A 25,951-nucleotide genomic window follows, 5' to 3' on the forward strand; every position below is an offset into this window, starting at 1 on the left:
GGCGCCGCCCCGAAGCTTCGAGCCCTCTGGCGGTGAGGCGGACGCCCGCGCCCAGAGGCCCGAAGGGCGCTGCGGGCCCCTAGTGCGCGTCCCGCTCGTCCACGTCCTACTCCCGCCCACCGCGGGGGCCGGGAGCTCGGGGGCCGCGGGCAGGACGTACGCACCTGTCGGCCCGAGACGGGGCCGGCCGGGCCGGGCCGGTGTGGGGCCGCGGGAGTCCGCTCGACTCCGAGCTCACGAGTGTTTCCAGCCCCGCGGTGGGGCTGCGCCCACCGTGTGTATCCAGCCGGGGTCAAAGGCTGGTTCGCCACACCACTGGCACCAGTCTAGTGCGCTCGGGCCGTTGTGCCCACGATTGAACGCACCGATTGGGAAGGGATGGAGGGAAGACCCACTGGGAACGGAAGAATATTCTGTGGGTTGCAGCTGCGGTCAGCGCGGGCCTGGGCAGCCTAGAAAGCGCTGCTGTGTCGGCATCCCCAGGGCCCTCGGCTGTGTCTGCCGCATTGCCCCCCGGAATTCAAAATGGTAACAGTAGAGTGCGTAGCTCACCCCGCAGGACTTGTGCCCAAACACCTCCTTTGACTGGCATTCAGAGCAAAATCTCACTTCTCACTAGACTTGGAGAAGAGCTACGCAAAAGGAGGTGGGTAAAGGCTCCCCCCATCTCCCCCTTTGACCTGTAAGATGACCTGCATGTGGAGTCTTTTAAGAGAGCGAATTTCCTGGCCAGAGCATCACGCAGATTATTTTGTCTAACAGGTTTTAGGGAGCAGAGCGGCCCTCTGCTCAGGGCGCGGGCAAAATGGCCCTGGTGCCCTATGAGGAGAACGCGGGAATGGGGCTGCAGAAATTCCACAAGCCTCTTGCTACCTTCTCCTTTGCAAACCACACGATCCGTATCAGGCAGGACTGGAGGCAGCTGGGAGTGGCAGCGGTGGTTTGGGATGCGGTGAGTAAGCCCGAGGGGGTGAGTGGTTGAGTGGGGGTGTGGGGGGGTTTGTGGGCCTGCTAGTCAGCCGCAGTTGATTATAGGACTGCTCTATATTTTTCAAAAAGAACTTCGTCATTGAGATATGATTCGTAGACCACAAATTTCACTTATTTAGAGTGATTTTTTTCAAGTTAACTCAGTGGTGCACCACTCACAATTTTAAAGTATTTTTGTCATCCCACCCCCTCTCAAAAAACTTATACCCATTGGAGTCACTTCCTTCTCAAACAGATTGTATTTTAAGGGTGAATAAAAGGGAGCCGAGCCAAGTTTAAGGACTTGGACTTACCAGTGATTTACCCGAAGAGGTTAGGAGAGAGGACTCAGAGGAAGGTAGGGTCCCTAATGCGTTAGGACATTCATCGAGTTCATTTTTTAGTTAAAAAATTTAAATACTGCAGAGAGAATGCTGAAAGTGCTAAATCTTAAAAGGAAAATTGTGTTTTCTCTGAGTTTTCCATCCTGCTAATGCGTACAAAATTATATTGTAAATGCCTTTTAATCTTTTCTCCTGGCACTACTTGTGACACTGATCTGCCTGCCTTAGCACCTTACCTGGGACTCAGGGGAGCGCCATTAATGCTAAATAAATGGATGGCATAGAGACAGTTTTACAGTGTACAGTTAGCAGTGTATTAGGGATGGTAGAGAAACATTTAGAACTAAAAATTATAATATATTCTAATGATGCTGCTTCTAGGAATCTAGTCGAAGACAACCAACTACATGAAAAAATATTCTAGGAATAAGTGATAACAATAACTAATAATGAGACAGAGCCTCCTACATGCTCACCAAGAAAAAATTGCTAGTTGCTCTAATAGTATGGGGCCCTGAAAAACAAATTTTATTAAAAAATTATGTTAACAGTGCTTTAATAGAATCATAGAAAGTGCTAACTGAAACATCTAGTATCCAGAACTTTTGCCAAAAAGTAACTCTTGATGTCCAGTAGTATGTGGTTCTGGCCTCCATGGCGTGATGCCTGTTAGGGACTTATGAGGGAGACCCAGTGCAGGAGCCTTGGAGCCCAGGTGAAGTTGTGGCCTTGCTGGCTGAAAGCTTGGTTTAGGCACTAAACAGTCTCTTAAACAGAGACTGCCCATAGCTCTGCCAGGGTAGTTTTGCAGACCCCAAGTGTTAAAGTGCTGTGGTACCTTAAGAAACGCACGTCCCAGACTCTGCAGGACCTATCATGGAGCTGGGTCACTGACCACAGGGTGCTGCTGTTCCTCTTACAGACTTAGATGGGCTGGGGCGGCCACGCTGGCTGCAGGGCTCAGTGCCTGTGCTCCAGTTGGTGCTTCTCAGCGGTGGCTCAGTTGCTGCTGGTGATATAAAACTAGGAAGTGAACCTTGAGTGGGAGGGGGCCTGGGGTGTCTTCCAGGGAGAGTCAGTGAACCTATGCGGGAACCCTCAGCACCCAAAGCCATGCTGACCTTAATCCTATCGCTGTGTTTTGACTCAGGCCGTCGTTCTTTCCACGTATCTGGAGATGGGCGCTGTGGAGCTCAGAGGCTGCTCTGCCGTGGAGCTGGGCGCTGGCACAGGGCTGGTGGGCATAGTGGCTGCCCTGCTGGGTGAGTGTGATGCTGTGGCTTACCCCTCATAAAAGGAGCTCGTCTGGTCTCATGATGAAAGACCCATGGCTGTCCTCCCTCAGCTGGGTCTTTTCCTTCTCCTATACTTAGAGTTACGGGCTAGCTGCTGGTGCTGTCAGCCTCTCTCTTGCGCTATTCTGTCACTTATAATCAAGGTATCTGGGAGGTTGCTGTGCCCCTCCAATTCTGTGATGGTGAATATGATCTTAAGGTAACTTGGGGTTCAAAGAATTAAAGAATTAAAAAGAATTTTCTTTTTTTTTATTTAACATTTTAGGTTTTCTCTCATACATTATGAGATTAACCTTGATAGATAGGTAGAGCAAATGGGCTCTCTCCTTTATTACTAAGGAAATATGACTGTTTTTCTCCTCTCGGGAGGTTTGGCTTCAGTAGCGTTAACATCTTCTATTAAACATTCTATTTAAATGAATCAAAGTATGTCATCTTTTTTTGCTTGGTCTACAGGCACTAATTGAGGCCTAGAGCATTTTAAAGCTTCATTTTTATTTTACTTATGGGTTGACACCTTGCTGTAACTTCTGGCTCCTGCAGTTCAAGCCATTCCATGAGTGGATAGACCGGCTTCTGAGATAAATATCTAAAAGTGGCCACTTCAGTATTGTCATCTGGTCACTTGTTTAAATGCAGTTTGTGCTCCTGTGTGTATGGGTTTGGGCCTGAGTCTGTGGACTCCTAACACAGGTGGTGAGAAGGCAGAAACCGCAGGTCCCCAGACGTCCTTGGTGGTGAGGTGTGGAATTCCATCACATTGTGTACCACACTTGAAAGCCCCTCTTTTGTCCTTTCCTTTTTCTGGTAACACTTCTTAATATTCCTTTCTCTGCCTGGACTTTTGCCCTCCACCTTTTAATGGGAGTGCATGAGCTCTCTGGTGAGGAGTGTATGTAGGCGGCTGTGAGCTCTTGGAGATACGGAGTGGAGAGGTAGAGCGTAGAGCCAAGTAGTGTTGGATTTCAGTTAAGTCTTCCTCTGAGATTTCCTCCCTTTCATGGGGTCCAAGGAAAGTACAGGACTCTTCTGAAAAACACTTTTAAGACTGCAAAGTGTGGCCAGGGACTGACTGTGGAACCGAGGAGAAATGGCGCATTCTCCTGCAGCCCAGCTAGCAGATGTGAGGAGGCTGTCAGACCCTGCGGTTGGCTGAGGGTGGAGGAGAAAAGGAGGTGCTCCCATCAGCTGTGTAGTCCCTTGAGAGACAGGCTTGGTGTGCGGGTGTCCATCCCACCTGATGATGGGCACACTTCAGCGGAGAATAAGCTACTCAGCAACAATCGAAAAAAAGTCAGTGTAAACTGATTTTGGTTTCCATTGTCTCTTCCCTCTCGGTTGATTTTTTGAGGAGTTAGCAGAAGAGGAATTGTCCTCCTGAGAACTGCAGCTTTGTGTAAGATGCAGCTGGCTGGCACGGAGAGGTGCCGGTGTGGTAAAGCACATCGGTCTACATTTGGATTGGTCTTTTTTTTTTTTTTTTTTTTTTAAAGATTTATTTATTTATGCATACAGAACTGGGGTACAGGCCAGAGATGCGGAGGGTGAGAGGCTTCACCAGAGACAGAGTGGGGAGCAGAACAGGCAGATGGACGAAGTACACTGCTGAGGGGAGCAGCGGGCGGGTCAGGAGAGGTCTGTCACGCCATGTGGTCACCTCCGGGGCAGGCGGGAATCGAACTCATGCGGAAGTGGCTTTAGCTTCTCAGTGCTGTGCTTTAACCCGCTGCGCCACCAGGGAGGGCCTGGATTGGTCTTTTAACTCCTACTAGCAACTTACAAGTTGCTTCGTGTCCCATCTGCGTGCCCACAGATGGGGCACATCTGCTAGCTGCGCCCCAGGAGAATGCGCCATTTCTCCTTGGTTCCAGTCAGTCCCTGGCCACACTTTGCAGTGTGCCCATCATCAGGTGGGATGGACACCCGCACATTCATTCCACGGTGAGACTCAGGCCTCACTCGGGATCGTGCACAGAGTTCTGCTCATTGACTGGTGCAAGGTAACCGCTCAGAAAGTGTGGGCTACCTCTCTGAGGAGCTCTGCGTCAGATGTAGAAATCTGAATCTGTGTGGTTGGGAGGAGCAGGAAAAGTTCTTTGAAAACTGTCACTGTGAGGGACGAGTTGCTGCCACAGAAGCTGGTGGCTGTGGGACAGGGCACAGGGGCACAGTGGCTGAGAGATGTGAGCTCTTTGGCTTGGCTACAATGTCAGCCCTTTGAATCCTTGCCTGCCCCAAAGCAACTGCTTTGCTTCTTCCCACCTCTGCCCCATGGTGGCTGCTTGTGTATCTGTCTCTGCCCGTGGCTGAGGCTCCTAAGAACGGGACTGTGTCCCTTCTGTGTGTCTTGGTCCTAGTACTTCACCTGCCATACAAAGCAGAAAAAGATGCTTTTTTTGGTTGTTTTAAAGATTTATTTACTGATGCATACAGAACTGGGGTACAGGCACAGTGGGAGTATTCCCCAGACAGAGTGGGGAGCAGAACAGGCAGATTGACGAAATACAATAAGGGGAGCAACGGCGAGACAAGAGAGGTCTGCTGCGCCATGTGGATCACCTCCCTGGCAGGGGGTTGACCTTGTGCTGAAGCTGTTGAAGCCGCTGGGGCTGCTGCAGCTAGTTTCCTAGTGCTGTGCTTTAACCCATTGCACCACCAGGGAGGGCCTGGTTTTTAAGTACTTTAAAAAGACCGAGTCACAAGGAATTGTCATCTATTCTTGGTTCAGAGCAGACCCACCTTGTACTGCACACAGGATAGTGAGCACTACAGAGAGGGTGCTGCTCTCAGAGTTTCCCAGTGTAGCCCTAACTGGGAGAGGGGGAGGAAGAACAGTAGGTAGCAAAAACAAACAAACAAACAAACAAAAAAGCAATGAAAAATGTTAATGAAGAACAATGAGGTTTTTCCATTTGAAAGCAGAGATAGCCGCTCACTGCTGGCAGTGAAGGAGGTCTGGGTGCTGTGTCCTTAATCTCTCACCACGGCCATGCCGGTCTTCTCAGAGAGCACATTAAATGGTAAAATGCGGGCTCCTCAGCTAATGGAATCTACTGGATTGTGGAGTTAGAATTTGAATCCTGTGGATGCTCAAACCCTGGTTCTTAGTTTGAAAAGCTCTACCAGGTTTTATGATACTTGGAGACTAGCTTAAAAACCAAAAATCCCAGTTAAGGTAGGGTTCTGTAAGTTGGGGTGGGGTCAGAGAATCTGGATTTTCAGTTTCTCAGGTGACCTGATGCCTGACCAAGTTTAGGGACCACCATCTTAGAATGTTCAGGAAAAAACTGTCTTTTCATTCTCCATGGTTCTGGTGCAAGTCTTCATTGAGCTTTCAACTTACACATTTCACTGAAAAGCTGCCTGCCTCTTCTGGCTGTTTCTCTGCACCTCAAATAATATGCACATGAACATCAACTCTTCTTCCCTTTCCCTTTTGTTCTGAGCTGACCCACTGTCTCAGTAGTCACTGCAGTCCACTCGTCACTGTCCTCCACTCCCCACCCCTTCCCTGGGGCCCGCTGATTCATCCTTTACTTCTTCACTACATTCCTCCCTTCGGTTCTCACTGCCTGGCAGGAACTCTCGAACTCTCAGCATTTCTTTGATTCTGTCCACTTGACTTTTCTGTCTTTGCTTTGTCTTTACAACCCAGTCTCCTGGTGGAAAAGGGGACCCACTTTCCTAAAGGGTCAAAGTGGCCTGTATCAGTCACTCTTCTGCCTCCCCACTGCTTGTGGCCTAAATCTCAGGTGCCTTAGAGTGGCTCTGTGATTTCATTCTGCCTGATTCTTAATCCTCTTTTTTTAATTTAAATTTTATTTATTTATGCATACTAGAATTGGGGTCTAGATTAGAAGTGTGGGTGGGAGTGGGAGGGAGGGTGGGGGTGAGAGGATTCACCAGAGAAAAAGTGGGGAGCAGAACAGGCAGATGTACTGAAATCCATTGCTGAGGGAGCAGGAGGGAGGTCAGGAGAGGTCTGCCGTACATGTGGGTCACCTCCCTGGCCTGGGATCGAACTGCTGCTGCAGTAGCTGCGGATAGCTTCACAGTGCTGCGCTTAACCCCTTGTGCTACCAGGAAAGCCCCCCAGCCTTACTTTTTTGCAGGGTGATTGCACTGTTTGAGTTCAAGGAATAGACACTGCTTTTAGCTTGCCCCATCTGCCTTGAATATTCTTTACCATTTCCCCTGGCTAATGTTACACTTTTAAAAGTGTAAGCTCAGGGCTCTCCCTGGTGGCGCAACAGGTTAAAGCACAGCACTATGAAGCTCTCCGAAGCCACTGCAGCACAAGTTTGATCCCCAGCCCAGGAGCTGACACACATAGTGTGGCAGGCCTCTCCTGACCTGCCCGCTGCTCCCCTCAGCAGTGTATGTCAGTCCATCTGCCTGTTCCTTTTCCCACTCTGTCTCTGGTGAATCCTCTCATGCACCACACCTCTGGCCTGTACCCCAGTTCTGTAAGCTTAAATAAGTAAATGTTAAAAAAAAAAAAGTGTAAGCTCAGAATTCTTTTCCTTCTCAAACCTTTCACCCCTGTTCCTTTTGACAACTTTCACCTCTATGGCCACTAATTTCCTAGCATTTCCTCCCATTTCCTAGATTCCATGGCACATTTTGGGTCCCATTATGCCTACGCCTCTCTCACGAGGCTGAGCAAAGACTTTCTCTCCAGTAGCTGTAGTACATAGTATGTGAGCAAATGTTTGAATAAATGCAGGCATTGTTTACAGAACAAAAAGCTGAAAGTTATGACAGATGTTTACATGGTCTTTCTCCATTACCAAGGGGGCGACAGCAGGCTATTTTGTCTTACTGGGTCAGTTTCCATTAGCCTCTGGTGAACTAATACTGTCTCATTCCCTCTAACCCTGTGTAAATCTCAGGCTCACCCACCCTTCCTTGCTTGATCTTTTTCCGGAGGGGCACAGATCTAATTGTGTGCAGCTCCTGCTTGTCCAATCTGTGCCTCCATAATTGGGTGTGGCTGGATGAGACATCCTGTTGCTGGGTCTCATCTAAAACCCCAATCAAGAACCTTGAGGGGCTCTTACTGCTGCTGAGAAGGCACACCCCACCCCCTCTCCTGTCTGCCCACTTCTGTTCCTTCCTTCTCCCTTCCTGCCCTTAGCTGATGACGTTGCTCCATCACCGAGCCCATTGAAGCAACCAGGAGAGCATCTGCCTCTCACCCACCTGCCTCTCTGCCTCTGTGCGGATGCAGATGTCTGCCTGGTATGGGCCAATCCCCTCATACCTGTTCAGACCTTGCTCTAGTGCTTCTCGCCTGTAGCTACCTGTCCATCCCACAAACACACAAACTTGTGGTGTTTCTCCCACCAAACTTGACTGAGTTTTAAATCAATTAACTTAAAAACCAGCCAGTTATTTATTAGCAGACGATTCTAGGTCTGTGGCAGGAAATGTGTAAGACAACCCAAAAATATCTTGTCCTACTAGGTAGCAAAGGAGTTCTCCCAGGTGACTGGGGTTGTGTCCAAAGTCCACTGGCAAGTGATTGGACAATTTGAACATCAGTAATGATAACAGCAGTGGTGTAGTACATCATATATGTTTAACCCATGAGTTCATAACACAAAGCAAAAATGTAAACCTAATCAGTCATCTCTGGAGGATGTTAGAAAACAACTCTGAAATTTTATTTAAAAATGGGGAAGGGTAACAAAGGTTATTCACCTTTCCTGTTTTATACAAAATGAGTAACCAAATTGATAGAAACTTTCCTTTATAGAAATTTCCCAAACAAATGTGGTAAGGATCTGGACATTGAGTACTTGCAGCCGCTTTACCTCATGAAACATGAGTGATCTTCCTCTAAAAGCTACTAAAGTGAACACTGAGGCGATGTGCAAAGACTAGGTCACTTCATTGTTGCCAGCAAAAGTGCTTTGTAGATGGTTAAGTCCAAGAAGGAAAAATTTTGGCCATCTGACTTTGATCATCAAGAGAGAGATGAGCCATGTCGCTGAATACTGTTTATCAGGCAACACATTGGGTAGCAGTGCGTGGTCAAAGTGATAGGAGGTCTGTGCTTGTGAAGTCAAACAACTTGAACAATTTCATCAGGACTGTAAAAGTCAAATGGAATTACATACCACCCTAATATTATGGGTCAAGGTATATGACATTGAAATGTTTCATGCCAGTGCTTACTGGAATTGTCTGGCTGGTCAGGGGACTGCCCGTTGAGATTACTAGCTGAAGAAGCATGCAAGTGAGAAATAATTTTATAAAATAACAACAATTAAATTGCAGAATTTACAAGGCCAAAGCTTAGCAGAATTGCACTGTCACTACGTGAAGGTGTTTCTGAGCTTCCTCTTAAGGGTATGTAGCAGTTCATTCTTCTTTCAAAAAATCAGATCTTTTAATTCACAATAAACCACCCACAGAAACAGAATAATAAAATACTGCCTCATTTCTACATTGCATGTATGAATTTAGCTCTTATATAACATGATCTCATCTTAACCCTTAGTACTTTAATAATTCTAGTAATTTCTAAACTTACATAAATATAGGTTGTCAGCATTAGGAGAGCTGGATTGGGATACCTTCATAGCCAGTTAATCTCTTCCTTAATTCTTTTTAAAGTTTTGACTCCAGAAAGCAGCCTTTGTCTATTTTTGATATTTTGTCGTCTTTATAATCATTTGCTCCTAGATTTTCATTCTTGGATTGTTTTGCACTGAGACCTACTGATTTGAGTTAGGAGCTAATGAGTGAAGCATAGACAGCTGGCGAGAGGGGCAGCTCTGCTTGCAGAATCAGAAGAAGCATCAGCCTGTCACTTGGGACGCTGTATTTTATGAGCACAACTTGCGCAAATAGTAGGTTTGTCAGCAACAACCAGGTTACTAATAGGCAGTGCAAAAGGAGCTACTGATTACTAATTGGATCTGCTGCAGCCATCATGAAAGGTATTTCTTTTGCACATCAGGAGGTATCTAGAGACCCTCAGCCTGCCTTGTAATGTGAGTCGTTATCTATTAGTTGTACTGATGTGTACATTACTTTCTCTGTCCACATTCTAGGTGCTCATGTGACTATCACGGATCGAAAAGTAGCATTAGAATTTCTTAAGTCAAATGTTCAAGCCAACTTACCACCCCATATCCAACCCAAAGCTGTTGTTAAAGAATTGACCTGGGGACAAAATTTGGGGAGTTATTCATCTGGAGAATTTGACCTGATACTTGGAGCTGATATCATATATTTAGAAGAAACATTTGCAGATCTTCTTCAAACATTGGAACATCTCTGTAGCAACCATTCGATGATTCTTTTAGCTTGCCGAATTCGCTATGAACGGGATAACAACTTCTTAGTGATGCTGGAGAGGCAATTTACTGTGAGTAAGGTTCACTATGATCCTGAAAAAGATGTACATATTTACAAGGCACAGAAGAGAAACCTGAGGGAGGACTTATAATTCACCATATTTACAGGAATGTTGTGAGTGTGCTCAGTTGAGATCTTAGGCTGGAACTCTGACCATATTCAGTGAAATGACTTCCTGAACAAAAAGTCTAAAGGTTCTCACTGCACAAAGCATGTGCGGCTGTAAAGCAAAGCCACATGTGTTCCCTTGCTCCTACTTTTTAGTTATATTTTACTCTGAATTTCAATTAACATTAAAGGCAAGCCCAAGATTTTGATTTATGTCATCTCTGTGACCCATGCTGCTCCCTCTTCACTCCCAGTGTGACAATCCTGTACAAAGGCATCTCTAGTGCAGTTGTTTGGGTGAGGCTCTAGAATACACAATTCATGTATATATTTGGTCCAATTTTGTATCTTTGAGAGTATAAAACAAGGGGTTTAACAGACATTTCCTGAGCTATTAATGCTCCTGAAATCTTTTATCTGCCTCGATTTTAGGTTTTAAGTACTTTTGGTTGTTTTATGATTGATTAGGTGATTCTTTTGAGTCTCATACCATGGTAGTTTTTTTTTTTTTTGGGAGGGGGGCTTAAAGTCAGACATAAAAACAAAGGAGTAATAAAAATAAAATTTTACTTTTTGAATGCTCCCATGGGTTTGTGTGTGCAGTGACTTGGTTATCTTCTTCAACTCAATAGTTGTTTTGTCCCTTTCTCAAATGTTGCTTTTATATTTCTTGACTTCCCCTACCTCTGTATACAATGACAATGAAAACAAGTTTTAAATCTCATCTCTCTGGGACATATTATGTACTCCCATATTGTGTATGCAATTGCTGCTTCAATGTCCTATTCCCCAGGACACTGGAAGCCTCTTGAACACTGGGAACCTGTTCTTTTTACATTGTTGTCCTCCCTAGCTTCCTAGAGTAGCAAAACCAAATAACTGCTACATTGTTTTATGATTATCTTTGATATATTTTATAAAGTCATACATATAACCCCTTTTACACTGTAAGAACTTAAGCAAAAGCCTAAACAAATTAGACCACAACGGTATAATAATTGCAGTGTATTTGGTACTAGGCATAGGTTTCTTTTGTAAAACATAGAAACAAGACCTTTCTTTAAAAAAAAAATCTTTTAATGAGTATCTTAGATAGGAAAATATCCATAACATTATTTTTACATGTACTTTAGATTTCTTAAATACAGGCAGGGCCTGTCTTGCCTGCTGCTCCCCTCAGCAGTGTGCTTCAGTCAATTTGCCTATTTTGTTCCCCTTTCATCTCTGGTGAATCCTCTCACCCTCTACACCTCTGGCCTACACCCCAGCTCTTGTATGCATAAATACATCTTAAAAAAATAGAAAGGCAAAAGTCCCGAGCATTCTATGATGTACCATAACAATGTAATTATGAAAAATGTACAACTTACAAATAGCGATAGCTTGCCAGATCACAAGATGCCAGTCCTGAACCATGAACATTGATTCTTTAAAAAGGAAAAAAAAAATCCTGATGTACCATTAACACTTAATCAAAGTTCACTCTCATTTATGTGTTATTACAAATGAAGTTTGTTTTTTTTTTTTAACATCCCTGACTTTGGGGATAGGTATAAAAATGACATTGTTGTAAATGGAAAACTTCGACAAGATGCTTGCATGTCCTAGCAAATGAAGTAAGCAGTGATTGGGTTGTCTTCACAAATTACTGGGAACTAGATAGAAGAGGTGAAAGGAAACTTTTTTTGTCCTAAAAATAGAAGGCAAGAAAAATTCAACAGGAGTCTTTTGGTTATCTCAGTGAAATGTAAGTGATTTTCTTAAGAGTTTAAAATGTACTGGTCAGGTACCCTGGGGAAATAAATGAAGGTAGAAAGTTAAAAGGGAACATGCTTTTTTGACCAACATCTCTGAGGAATTAAAATAAACAGGGTTGAGGGACAAGGTGAGGTTACAGACTGGGATGATTCAGAAAAGTCCTCATCAAATTCTTCAGGGCTGGGACAGCAGTCATCATGTTCAGGCCAAGGGACAGGCCGTTGTGTCCCTGTGAGACTGTCAGTGAATGTAGGGGAATGACCTTGGAACTAAAGGTACCAGGAGAGGGACCTCTTCTTACAGCCACCACCCACCATTTGCAGAAATTGGGAAATGAGAGCTTTTGAAGGGTGCATAAGTGTGGGTGTGGGGACTTGAGGATTTGTAATGCAGAATGTTTCTGATCTAAAAGTCATGTCATGCTTTTCCTCCTACAGATAGGGAAGGGATTAAAATTTAGTAACACTACAAGCATTGACATTTTTTTTCTAACTAAGAACCACCATTTCTTTGGTAAAAGGCCCACCTATGACAACCTTGTGTAAGGCTGGTTCTGCTTCTTTCAACTTTTTTCTAAAGATTGTGAAGCTTGACATAAAAATATGCTAACCAATACTTTATTAATTTAACAGGTTCTTAATTCTTAGGAAAAAAACTTCCAAATATGAAGCCATACGTACTATTTGCCACTTCTCAGTATCTACCCTGGACACAGATTTATAGAGTATCTGTATTATCTACACTTGTATGTCTGTAACAGTCAAATGTTTCAAACAACCTAAACATCCATGTAAGATGGTTCTGGTTAAGTAAACTCTACCTACTCGATGGGATACTATATACCTGTTAGACTTGTAGACATGTACTGAAATAGAACTATTGCTAAGATACATTTGGTGAAAAAAAAAAAAGCATTTATGTAAAAAGAGGAAGTATGTATTTGCATATATTGCATGTCACAGATTTATGACATCACAGTCACATGCCTCCCATCAGTTGTCTGAGTAGGGCAAATCTTCAAATAGACATCATTCTTACTAAAAAAGTGCTAAAAATTAAAAATACAGTAAAATTAATCGAAGGTATGTTCTTATTGCTGGAGTGTTTCTGTTGCCATGCAACACAAGCTTGCAGCATAGCCTAATATGATTGAATGTTCATGTAACAAAATAAAATAATCCTAACTCCAAAATGTAGCTTATTAACACAATTGGCAGAAGCAAAACAGACATCCCATCCCCCAAAAAAGAGACTTACAGAGTTTTTAAAAGCATGTTTATGTGACTGCACATAAATGTTTGTGTAAAAAGGGCATTATGACAGTTGATACCACAAAGATTACAGTAAGAAAAAGCACTTTATGACAATATTTCACAAATTCACAAGGATCACTTTAATATACAAAGCAATTGCTACCATTCTGAACACAAAGCAGCTAATATGTACATAGTGTTAATAAAATGCATTATAACTCAGTACATTTTTTTCTCTTTACACAGATAAAGCACAAAGATTTAGGTAAAAAAATTAAAACAGGGATGTTTCTAGAATGTAGGGAACTTTGTTAGAAATGTATTTCCCTCATTATAGTTATCTATTTAATATTCAACTCCAATAGCAACATCAGAGTTAAAAATCAATACCCTGTTTTGTGCTGATAGGTTTGGGGGAGGTATTCTTAACCCCAAATCCTCAAGGAAAAAAAAAAAAAGCAAAGAAACAAAACCAAATACCTTCTCCCTAGAAACGTCCCTGATTATTTTATTTCTAAAAAGTTTCAAATGATACTTCTAGGTTCAGAAATAATTCCTTTTCTGGATGGGGATGACAACTGACAAGTGGACAAATCAGCTGGGGACAACTTCACATGGAAAACTGCTAACTAGCACTCTTCTCTGCCACCCAATAAGTCTAGACTCACAGAATAAGGTTGACAAATTATTTTCTGCTTTTAATATAAATAATTTTATTACATACACACATTGGAGTGGCACCTGGATAAAAAATATCTATAAAGCACTTACCAGTTCAATTTAAAAACATAAGAAAATAAACCTCCCAAACACAATGGTAGATCATTTTACTTAGCCAACTAAAGATCATCATATGCAGGGATTTTCTTTCTTCCCTACCAGTTTTTAAACTATCTCAGATTGACATCTCTGAGATGTTCTTCGGACAGAAGTTTGGAAAGACCGTGCTTTTGTAGGCAAGTATTAAATAATTCCTTTACAAAATTTGAATTTCCTATTGTTTGACCCTTTTCAAAGACACGGCCTGAAGATTGTTCATTTTCTTTACTTGCTGGTGAGAAAAATTTGAAATGTAACATGTCCTACCCAGCTAGGACCTGCAACCACAGTACCAGATTGCAGACAGATCAATGTTTTCTCTGTGCTAAACAACTTTGCCTGTTTAAAACCAACTTGCTTCACAGGCTTTGTTCTATTTTTTTTTTTCTATTTTAATTTTTTTAAAAAATAAATTTCAAGCTAAAACACCTGAAATATAATCCCTCCAAACATTACCTGGTCCCTCTTTAAAGTTTGCCTGCCCCCTGAGGACACATACAAAGGCTTAAGCTACATTCACTAATCAATAAGAACTTATCATAAGCAGATGAGACAGATGGAACTTCAGCACCCTGTTTGATTTATTTGAAATTCTTCCATACTGACTCAGCTTCATGATATGTTCAACCCCCCAGGGATTAGTGCCTCTTCTGGCCATGGATTCTAGAAAGTCAAGGAAACCAGTTCCTAGTACATACAGTGAGAGTTCAGTTAACTTAAAAAAGCCAACGTATGAACATTAAAAGTACTCAAGATGCATGTAAGCCATCCAACACATTTTAGTTGTGCTTTGTACAACTGAGTGAACAAATTTATCTCACAACTCTTCACTTTTAAGCACAGCTCACTTTCCCCCTTCATCTGAAACCAGTCAAATTTAGGCAGCATTTCTTTGATGTAAAGCCAATTAAAGTGGAAAAAAATTTAGTCAGGTGATTGCATGTGGTTTCCATGATGACAATAATTAAATGCTTAAAAAAAATCTTTTACTGTTTTTGACAAATTCATGAACATGTTGGCATCCTATAGGCAGGATTAACTTTGGGGTAAGGATAGTTATTCATTCACTTGATTTGATTTTCCTTTTACCCATGATGAAAGAGTAAGATAGGGTTCAAACCTACCTTTTAATTAGCCTAGTCAGATCTAGTTGCCAGGTATTCTTCTTTTACAGATATTTCTAAACCTAGCCTTTAGGTGCTGAAATATCATCACATGATTTGAACAGAGGAAGATATAAAAGAGTCAGTTTACAATTGAACTTTCAAGTTGCTAACACCCAAACTGGGTCAATTTTAAAAGTGCAAGTTACACCAAACATTTACAAAGAATATAATGTAGATATAATCCAAATAAATAAACAATGCTTGTATTAGGTCAGTGGGAAACAATATACCATGATTTCTGGGCTACAAAGGCAACAAAACCAAGCCTCTTGAAAATCACTGAAAATGTGTGCAACCACTGTTTCTGAAATCCACTTTGATCAAAACATTAAGATAGTAGCTTTTTTCAGTCCTGCAAAATGAAACAGCCTTTGACCTTCAAAATACTGTTTTATGCTAATCATTTGCTCTATAGCTAATCACAGAATTTAAAACATTAAAAATGAAAAGAAATCCAGATTGAAGTCATTCAAGTAAATAAAGGTGTCCTGGTTTAAACAAACTTGTTTTTCTTCCTAAGCCTTTGTATGATTCCACATGCCACCCCAAATGGTTAGAATGAAAGGATTAGGCCTGAGAGAGAGAGAGAAACTTCAGCCAGATGACTTCTGCTCGGACAGCCTGCCTGACTGGTATTGTGCTTTCAGATAGTAGCACTGCCGCTGACCTACCTACTCAAACACATTTTCTTGACAAAAATCCCTGCTCAAATAACAACATCAAAATTCCTCCCCCAGGATGATTTCTGAGAAAAAGCAGTGGTACCTTTAGAAGCTATCTTCAAAACCTTCTTACCACTGTCATAGCTGCCAGAGACAAAGCATAAAAACCAAATACTTGGGGGGAGGGGGGTAAAGAGTTTTCAAGTGACTAGTAACATTTAAAAGTATCAAGCCAAAGAAAACTAACAGCAAAAAATAAAATACTTAGAAGAAAACTAGATCATGAGTGCTGGAGTAATGCAGTCCAAGGAACTACCAAAAGGGATGCAATAGAACACGCAAAAGTGTAAAATTTCATCTGACCTCAATATACTCTAATACTCAGCATTCCTGACTTGAAAGCTCTCAGAGCTTCAGATTATATACTGTATGTATGTATGTATATATATATATATATATATTTACACATATTTATACAAATGCCATATCCCCCCTAAGAATATCTAAATGAACAGCACCTTTGACAAATTATGGTTGCCAATATGGTACTTGAGTTTGAATAATGAACTTAAAATTGTATCTGACACCAATTTTTTAATAATGTGAACACATTGGATCTAGCCCTTTCTAAACCACTTTTCAGTTAAACACTACCAAAGCTTGAAAACTCGTTAAGAGTAATATCAAAAATAAACCCCCCCCCACTTAATTTTTATTAATCTGTCCTACAGATAAAAGTGCCACCTGGCCCTATATTTGCAAAGTGAGCAATACCAAACTTGCTATTTTCTAAGCAAATCAGTTGCTATATACAGATTCCTATGATGACATCTTTCATTTCCTTTTTGGCCAATAAGAAACATTTTACTGGTATTGTGGCCATGTTTTTGGCTACAGGTTTTTTTTTTTTTTTTTAAGATAATGTCGTTTTCTTAATAAAGATTCTCAAAGTTGCATGCTTAAAAATGGACACCTTTTATACCAACTTATTAAAAAAGTCTGCACAAAAGATGCTGAATTTCTATCTGTATAAAACTGAAATGTTCAAGTCTCTCCAACTTACCTAAAACAAACTTAGCAACAGAATGTATTTCTTACCTCACCTTTAAGCATTAAGTAACTGACTTCAAACCAGTGCAGTCATCCTCAAGGTTCAAGGATCTTTTGTAATTTACATGTAAGTTTTTTATAACTTGTAAACCCAACCAGCTAATATGGATATGATTGCCTTGATTTATCTGTGACTAAAAAGACCACCAACTTTATAATTAAAAACCTCAACTATTGAAAAACATTTAACTTTAGAGCATACAACTTGCTAGGTACCAAACAATTTCATTTAAAAAAACTTGCAAAATTCAAAATGTTCAATTTTGACATTATGACTCATTAAGAAAGTTCTAGTTTGTGGAAAGATTTGTAATTTTGCTTGGATTCTGTATAACCAATTTTGGAAGATGAATTATCTATGCTTGTTAGCAATTAAATTTTATGCTGTAACTTTCCCAATTAGCTCAGCAGGACACACATCAAACTTTACAGTTGTTTGAAAGCCTTCTTGAGACTGGTGAATTGTCCAAATATAAGACTACATCACTCAATTCTTAGAATGAAGCTCCTTCATAAACTGTTCATCCTTGAAAAAAGACAATGGTTTGTTACAAACAAAAATATACCCCTTACAGATAATTAAAAGTTTCACTTTTCAAAATGGACCTGAAAATTAATGCCCATATCTGCATATTTTGTTAATACATAACAAACTTGACCTTCAAAAAGAATTCATGACTAAATATAAAACAATAATTTTCTAGACTTGTAAAAGGAATACCTTTTCTCAAATGAGAAATTATAATCTAACAATGTTGATTTCCATCCCTTCAAAGGGTAACTTTAAAATTTATCAGGCTTAAATGAGTAATTAATAATTAAAAGTACTGGAAACAATGTATGATACATACAAATACAGACTGTTAACAGGAGTTAAAATAAGTAGCTCCTCTATAAGATGATAAAGGCCCTATAGCATACTCAAAAGCTAAAGCATCACTATCCTTTTAGAAGAAAACAAAGGCTTTGTATGAATGACAATCCAAATATTCCAGTGTAGCTAGCAGTCATTCAGATATGCCTGGAGAATATTAGTTTTTCTGCATACATCTACTCCCTTACTTAGGACTATATCCTTACAGCTTCTTTCATTAGAAAACTCACTAGGGTTACTCGTTAAAGGTATGTTAATATGGGAAAAAAAATTAAAATCAGATTTTTCTACAACACATAATATTTTATAAACATATATATCACTTTATTTTATTTAACATCTTGAAGGCTTTCCTGTTGGTGGCATAATGCAAGTGCAAAGGGGAAAAGTATAGAGATTTCTTTTAAGTAAAGGAGTGACAATATAAATATTTTTGAAGCGATGACAAAAACATTTATTTAAAAACCTTGTTCTGTAACTCCAGGGGTTGGGCTTACTAATGAGTATCTTTTTTTTTTAAAAAAACTAGGAATTTAGTACTACCTAAAACAAGCTTTGTACTTTAATTTAAAATTCAAATACCAATACCATGCTTTCTCAATCAGTTGTTTACTTCTTTTAATGTATTCAGAAATGTTGAACACATACAAAGCTGAATTAATAAGAAGCAACAACTGCCCTATGGAAAAGCTATAGTTTATACAGAATGTTTTTGAGAACCAAGGATAAGTTTTCAGTCTTGAAGAAGAGAATGCACATAGAAAACACTCCAAATTCATTCTTAATTTCTTCAATGCCACACTAAAATTCTCTTTCAGTGGGCTTGTCTCTTAACAATCTTACATAATTCACAATGAGAATGTGAAAACATGTCAATTTGGCAATCAACACTTCTTCATTGCACCTTACTTACTTTATGCATGCGGCCCACACATTACTTCAGCTCAAGAGGCTGGGGTAATTCTGTCCCTAAGGCAATCAAGGAGTTCAGCACAAACCTTGAAATCATTAAAAAAAATTTTTCTTTTCCTCATTCCCCCCATCAATTTACAGGTAAACAAATTACTTCTTGAAGAGGGTGGGGGATGAAAAGCAGAAGTCTCTTCATGATTCCTGGCGTTGAAAATTTCTTGAGGGGAGAAGTGGAGGCAGGTGTTGGAACATTCACAGTTTAATGCAAAAGCACAAATGAATGAAATTCTGTAGTTGCTTTCAGGCAGTTTTGAGCATAGAAAAAAAAGAAATGTTTAGAAAATAAAATGTTTATTTTGTCTTTCTGTTTGTGGCCAAGCCAGTCCTTTTTCCACCATATGGGGTGAAAGTGAAATCCCAAATTAATCTGATTTGTGGCAGTAAAGGTCTTTAAGTGCTTTTAGCTCCTCAATCAGTGTCTTGTTTTGGTTTTCAAGCACTGCCACTCTGTTTTCTAAACATTTCACATATTCTTTCTTCTTCCTACGACACTCTCGTGCTGCTTCCCTATAAGCAAAAGGCAGGCAGGAAAAATTATGAGGCATTTCTCCAAAATTTACTTTGGGTTTGAGTACATTTTTTTTCTTTTAGAGAATTATGTAAAAGAAAAACATTTTTATTATTACAAATTAGGCATTTTTTAAAAAAGGAAATTGTCTTATGAAAATTTTAATACATTACAGATTGATATTTAAAAAATCCCAAATGTGAAATTATCACAATCAAAAGAGCTGAGTGACATTAAGTAAGTTTTACTTTGAAAAACACCGTTTAAATAGGAAAAAACACACAAACTCACCATTCCATAGCATTTTAAAGTCGCTTACCACAATAATGTTTTCAACAATGTTGGAAAAATTGAACATAATATGAAAAAGAACAAGGATGGACTCTTACTTTATATACTCAAAAATGATTAACGACATAAAGGTAAGACCAATAATTTTAAAATTTCTAGATAGCAGGGGGAAAATTTCAAGACAATGAATTTGGCAGTGGTTTCTTTAGCTGTGCCATCAAAATAAAAAATAAACAGGACATTAAATGAAAAAAACTTTAAATCAAAGGATACAACAATGAAAAGGCAACATATGGAATGGTAGAAAATATCTAGTAAGTTAACACCTACGTTATGTAAAGAACTCTTATAACTCAATGACAAAATAAACTGATTAAAAATGGGCAAGGATAACTTGAACAATTTTTCAATGACATACAAATAACCAACAAACACATAAAGCAATGCTCAACATCATCAATCATTGGAGAAATGAAAATCAAAGCCACATGAGCTGTTACTTCATACCATCAGAGATGGTTACTACTGAAAAACAACAACAGCAACAACAACAAATAACAAGTGTTGGTGACAATATGAAGAAACTGAACCCTTGCACACATGTGGAAAAGTAAACTGATAGAAGTTGTCATATAAAACACCATGGCAATTCCTCAGATAATTAAAAAGAATTCTCATATGATTACTTATGCAATGTTATATCCAACATAATTAGAGCAGGATCTCAAAAAGTATTTGTACACCTATATTCACAAAGGTATTCGTAATAGGCAAAAGGTGAAGCAACCCCATATGTCCATCAGCACATGAGTAAATAAACAACATAAAATGAATCAGTACAATGGGAAATTACTTAACTTTAGCTTCTTGACTGTAAACAAAGAATATTATATTGAACTCAAAAGTTTTAAAAGGTTTAAAGTAGCTAATATATGAAAGCATCATGAGAGTACCTGGCATTTAAAATTGATAAGTATGTGTTAGCTATTATTTCTAGATAGTTCAAACAGCAATGTAATTCAGTTTTCATCCCCATACGTTTACCAGTTCAGGAAAAAAGAGCTGCATCTCTTTTTTGTGTTGTATTACCATGATAAACAGATACAGACAATGTATGATCAACTGGAGAAAGGTTTTTAGGATTTAAAGTGGCTCAATATTTCACTGTATAGTGAAGACAAGCTAAAAGTGCTATTAGGCCAAGAGTGATTAAAAAGGTGGGTTGAGCCAGAAATCAATCTAGATTTGGCGAATTCTAATAATTTAAAGAGCATGTAAGAGTATGCATGTATACTTGCAAATCTAAATAAGTAGGGCTAACCGATCTTTTTTCCCTTGCTTTCTCTTTTCCATCATCTGAGAAATTAGTCTACATGTGCCCATATGAATGCTGAATCTAATGCTACTTTCCAAAGTTAAATAGGTTAGTAACTACCAACTCTGTTATAACAAAATCAGCATTCTATAGTGTTTTAAGATTAAAGTCTTGCAATAAAACCCACAAAAAACCAAACACTAAAAATACTATGTATTTCTTTAATGCAAGATGTGTCAGATCCTTTCAATGTGTTAATGTGAACTGAAATACCCTCTATGTATCATGTCCCAAGAAAATTTAAATATATAATACTTTGTGGGGGAAAACACCAAATAAATTTCAAGTAATACTGTCTTACAGAAGAATATTCAAATCAGGTATAATTGAAATAAGAAAATTTGGATCCAAATTTAATACAGTGTAATATACTAGCAGATATCACCTAAATAGAAGCTCAGGAAACAAATTCAGATCTTGGTACTGTCACTAACTAGCTATGTAGCTTTCAGAAGGTTCCTTCCTATTCAAGGACTATTTCCTCATTTGTTTAACATACAAAGCTAACCAACATACCCAAACCAAGATGATTAGCTTTGTATTAAGCAGTAAGCAAAACCAGAGAATGAATGTTATAGCATTCTAAAGCACTGATTTTAATAGATGGAACAGAATTGTGGCAGGCATTTTCACATTAAACAAGCATCATCATATTTGGAGTAGAACACAAAATTCAAATCTTTAGCGTGGAGAGTATCTCTTAAAGGATTCTCAAACATTTCTATTAAATGTATTTAAGAACAAGAAAGAATAAAAGGACCTACCCAGTGGATTGGTCTTAAAATATGATATGAATAATAAATTAACCTCTGATGTTTCTTCATTTTTTTTTTAATGATTTATTTATTTGTGCATACAGAACTGGGGTACAGGCCAGAGGCACAGAGGTGGTGAGAGGAATTCACCAGAGACAAAGTGGGAAGCAGAACAGGCAGATTGATGAAGTCCACTGCTGAGGGGAGCAGCGGGTGGGTCAGGAGAGGTCTGCCGCACCATGTGGGTCACCTCTGGGGCTGGGGATAGGACTCGCACTGAGGCAGCTGTGGCTAGCTTGCTGTTCTGTGCTTTAACCTGCTGAACCACCAGGGAGGGCCCTGATGTCTCTTCTAATACAGAAACAGGATTTATGACATCAAGCATTCATGCAAACAGTCTATAAGTTCTGAAATTAATGAGTCATATTTTTAGAAAAAGTTGTTTCACTTAAACGATTCTACATCCTCCTGCATTCAATGAACTTGTTTGTCTTTCTAATGATGCTCTTTTACTGCTTCATTTTCTTTCCTTTTTCAAAATCTTCAATTCTTCTATATAATTACTCCCTCTGCCCCCCCCCCCCTTTTGCCTTCACATTTGTTCAGGTATTCCTAATCCTCAGTAAGAAATAAAACTATAAATAAAACCAAATTAAACTTAATTAGTTTAATATAAATTAAGCTATAGTTAAAATAACAAGCAGATTATCGAGAGGCATAGAGAGCTTGTAAACTGACTTTCTGAAAGGCACAGCACAAAGGAAAAGATGGGAAACTCAGAACCACTATGTTGCTCTGGAAACAACTACCCAAGTCAGAAACAAACTAGCTCTCTAGTTACTGGAAACCTGTAGTACACTGAGGACTTCCGTAACTCACACACCAGCACAATCTACTCCTCCCCTACATTAGGTCAAATATTCTCAACATCCCACAATAAAGGCCTCACAGATGTAAAGATGTAGCCATTAACAGACATAAAAATTCATCTCACCTCAGTATCTACTGACTAGTCCTGGCTTTCAACTTTCCATTATAAAGCACAAGAAAAGCCAAGTGAAAACACACTCCCAAGAGATGGATTTACTGATACAATCAGATTCAGATATGACACAAATGTTAGAAATATCTGATAGAAAATTAAAAATTATAGTAACTGAAAAATTAAAGACTACAGAAAAGGTGTTTAAACTGAAATATCAGATGGGTTACTTCAGCAGAAGAATGGGAACTATAAGAATAACTGAATCCAAATGGAAGTAAAGAATACCTGACACACACTTGAGTAGAACTGACAGTCATGTTGACATCTTGTCCAGTGATACCCATGGTGGGTTTCAATCCTAGAGATTTTGTGTTGTCTAAATCATCCACATTGTGGAAGCAATAGAAAGTGAATATACGTCCCACTAAGATGTTGTCCCTCAATATTCCTATTCAATATATCCTATAGAAATCCAAGAGCTTGTTGCAATAAGGCATGAAAAGCAAACAAATTAGAAAGAAATAAAACTGTCCATATACGCAAAATACATGATTGCCTACACAGAAAGCCCAAAGTATACACAAAAAGGTAACCAGAACTAATAAGTAAATTTAGAACACAGGATAAAAGTCTAATGCAGAAGTAAATTTTATTTTTAAATATAGGCATTTTTATTAGACTTTGTGAAGGTGTTTAATGACATTTAAAAAAATACTTATTTAGTCATACAGAACTGGGGTACAAGTCAGAGGTGCAGCGGTGGTGAGAGGCTCCACCAGAGACAGAGTGGGGAGCAGAACAGGCAGATTGATAAAATACATGTATACTGCTGAGAGGAGCAGCGGAGTGACACAGGGGAAGGCTGCCATGCCATGTGGGTCACCTCCAAGGCCAGGGATTAAACTCACACTGAAGCAGCTACAGCTAGCTTGCAGTACTGTGTCCTAACCCATTGTGCCAAAATTTTATTTTATATACTGGTAACAAATACCTGAATATTTGTTTAATATTTAATTAAAAAAAGGATACCACTGAAAAATGTCCCCCTGAGGAAGAAAGGGAAGGACATAAACAAAGAAATGAGGGAGCACAAAGGTCTATGGTGAGGAATTCAGGTTCTTTGGTGGTGCACATCCTATGGTGGAATCCTAAGGTGGAATCCTGTACTTTCATGATATAAAGGATTTCAACCAATATTAACTCATTAAAAGAGTAAAATAAAAAAAAAATAGTTCCTTTTAAAACCAAAGTACTTACTATGTGTAAAACTAACAGAATATGTTTATGTTCTGTATGCTAGAAAATCGTGGCCATATTTGTTCATAGAACGGTTGACACTATTATCTTCAGTTTCATCTGTAAACTTAATACAATTCTTATAAAATTTCAGCAAACTTTCTGAAAGGCATTGACAAACTGATTCTGATTCTAAAACTTACATGAAAATTAGAACACGAGACTAAAAATAGCCAAAACAATTCTTTAAAATAACAAAGTTGGTGGCCCTCCCTGGTGGTGCAGCGGATTAAAGCACAGCACTGAGAAGCTTAAGCCACTTCCGCATGAGTTCGATTCCCGCATGAGTTCGATTCCCGCCTGCCCCAGAGGAGATCCACATGGCGTGGCAGACCTCTCCTGACCTGCTCGCTGCTCCCCTCAAAAGTATACTTCGTCGATCTGCCTGTTCTGCTCCCCGCTCTATTTCTGGTGAATCCTCTCACCCTCTGCATCTCTGGCCTGTACCCCAGTTCTGTATGAATAAGTAAATCTTTTTAAAAAAACAAAAAACAAAAAACAAAAAAAAAAACAAAGTTGGAGAATGCAAACTACCAAATTCAAAACTTAGTATGAAGCTACAGTAATCAAGACAGTGTGGTATTGGTGAATGGACAGACATGAAGACCAATGAAAAGACCTAGAGAGCTCAGAAACAGATCCACACAAATATGGTCAATCAATTTTCGATGAATGTGCAATGGCAATTCCATAGTCTTTAAACAAATGGTACTGGGATTATTCATACGAAAGAAGTAAACTGAGACACATAACTCACTCCTTACACAGAAGTTAATTCAGAAGGGATCATATACCTAAATACAATATAAAACTATAACACTCGATATAGGTTTATGCTGGTGGGAAAAATTTACATTTAGGAAAAAAGTTTGGCACTTTCTTCTAAAATTAAGTATGTCCTAACCTTAAACCAATCAGTTCATGCCTAGATATTTACTCAAGTGAATTGAAAATTCATATAAAAGCCTTCATGTAAATACTTATAACTATATTCGTACCCCTACAAAAACTGGAAACAACTTAGAACTTCAAGGTGAATGGATAAACAAGCCACAGTATATCCATACCATATAATCAGAGATAAAAGTACTGATTCATGAAACATCAATGTATTGTATATGCATTCTGCTAAGTGCAAGAAGCCAGACTGAAAAGATTACATATAGTATGATTCCAATTACATGAGATTCTGGAAAAGGCAAAAACAGTTCAGTGGTTTCTAGGGACTGTGGGAGGGGTTGAGGGTACTAAAAGGTATCACAAGGAATCCTTTTTATATTGGTGTACTTGTTCCATATGGTAGCATGGCAGGTAGATATATAATACTGAACATACATAAAAGCCAAAAGAACTACACAGCAAAGAGTCAAGTTACCGAATGCAAATTAAAAAAACAAAAACAAAAACAGGATGTTAGGGAATCACAGAATTGAAAGCAGATAGTGACAAATCTAACTGTACTACACATATATGAAATAACCTCACTGAAGAGGATGGAGAAAAATGGAGCAGACCTAAGTGTCTTTGAAAACAATGCTTTTCCTGATACCTTAAGGCTAAGAACAAAAAGAACTGTACACAAATACTATGTTATGGTGGGTAAATTTGTTTCTCATAAATTTGTTTAGTAGCTGTAAAAGTACATGTATATTAGAGTTAAATATATGAACTGTACTTAATGGAAATTAAGTTTCTGTCAAAGAAGCAAGTTGCAAATATATAAAGATAGAAAAGCTAAAAAGAAATCTGAGGTAACAGATCAGAGCTAGGGATATTAATAATAAGAATTTTTACTTATTTTAGTGATATACAGATATAGAAATATGTATGTGGGGGATAAACAGGTTAGTTACCTATATATATAAATATATATTTCCAGGTCTGTCTTTTTAAGAGGGCCTAGGATTCAGAAACCCCAGAATTAACTGTGTATTTAGTGCTCATTTCTTGATTTCTAAATATAATTTTCTAAATAAAAGGAACCAGGGCTCACTAAAGAAATGGTTGTTTCCAAGGTTAAGGCAGAGAACATAAAGATGAGAC

The 25,951-nt window shown here is 39.3% G+C and overlaps 2 protein-coding genes across 4 annotated transcripts in view; one reads left to right on the forward strand and one right to left on the reverse strand.

The window, feature by feature from the left end:
* Positions 1 to 200: 200 nt before the first annotated feature.
* Positions 201 to 11,248, forward strand: METTL21A (methyltransferase like 21A). Its single transcript, XM_004674345.2, has 4 exons — positions 201 to 646; positions 763 to 952; positions 2,464 to 2,575; positions 9,670 to 11,248. The coding sequence occupies exons 2-4, from the start codon at positions 806 to 808 to the stop codon at positions 10,065 to 10,067; spliced, it is 657 nt and encodes a 218-aa protein (XP_004674402.1). The 5' UTR covers positions 201 to 646; positions 763 to 805; the 3' UTR covers positions 10,068 to 11,248.
* A 1,852-nt stretch (positions 11,249 to 13,100) lies between these two features.
* The window catches only part of CREB1 (cAMP responsive element binding protein 1), a 59,616-nt gene continuing 46,765 nt past the window's right edge, over positions 13,101 to 25,951 (reverse strand). For all 3 annotated transcript variants that reach the window (XM_012726576.1, XM_004674347.2, XM_004674346.2), the window contains one exon: positions 13,101 to 19,205. In XM_012726576.1, coding sequence (XP_012582030.1) covers positions 19,061 to 19,205 — 145 coding nt within the window. In that variant the 3' untranslated portion in view covers positions 13,101 to 19,060. The remainder of the gene's footprint in view (positions 19,206 to 25,951) is intronic.

Source organism: Condylura cristata, unplaced genomic scaffold (assembly GCF_000260355.1).
Source record: "Condylura cristata isolate star-nosed mole 26May11 unplaced genomic scaffold, ConCri1.0 scaffold00002, whole genome shotgun sequence".
Lineage (NCBI taxonomy): Eukaryota > Metazoa > Chordata > Mammalia > Eulipotyphla > Talpidae > Condylura > Condylura cristata.

Bases quoted from the DNA above. Each gene is read 5' to 3' on its own strand.
- METTL21A (XM_004674345.2), top strand. From the start codon at position 806: ATGGCCCTGGTGCCCTATGAGGAGAACGCGGGAATGGGGCTGCAGAAA. The intron at 953-2,463 runs GTGAGTAAGCCC...GTTTTGACTCAG, and splicing joins CAGCGGTGGTTTGGGATGCG to GCCGTCGTTCTTTCCACGTA. The intron at 2,576-9,669 runs GTGAGTGTGATG...TCCACATTCTAG, and splicing joins CATAGTGGCTGCCCTGCTGG to GTGCTCATGTGACTATCACG.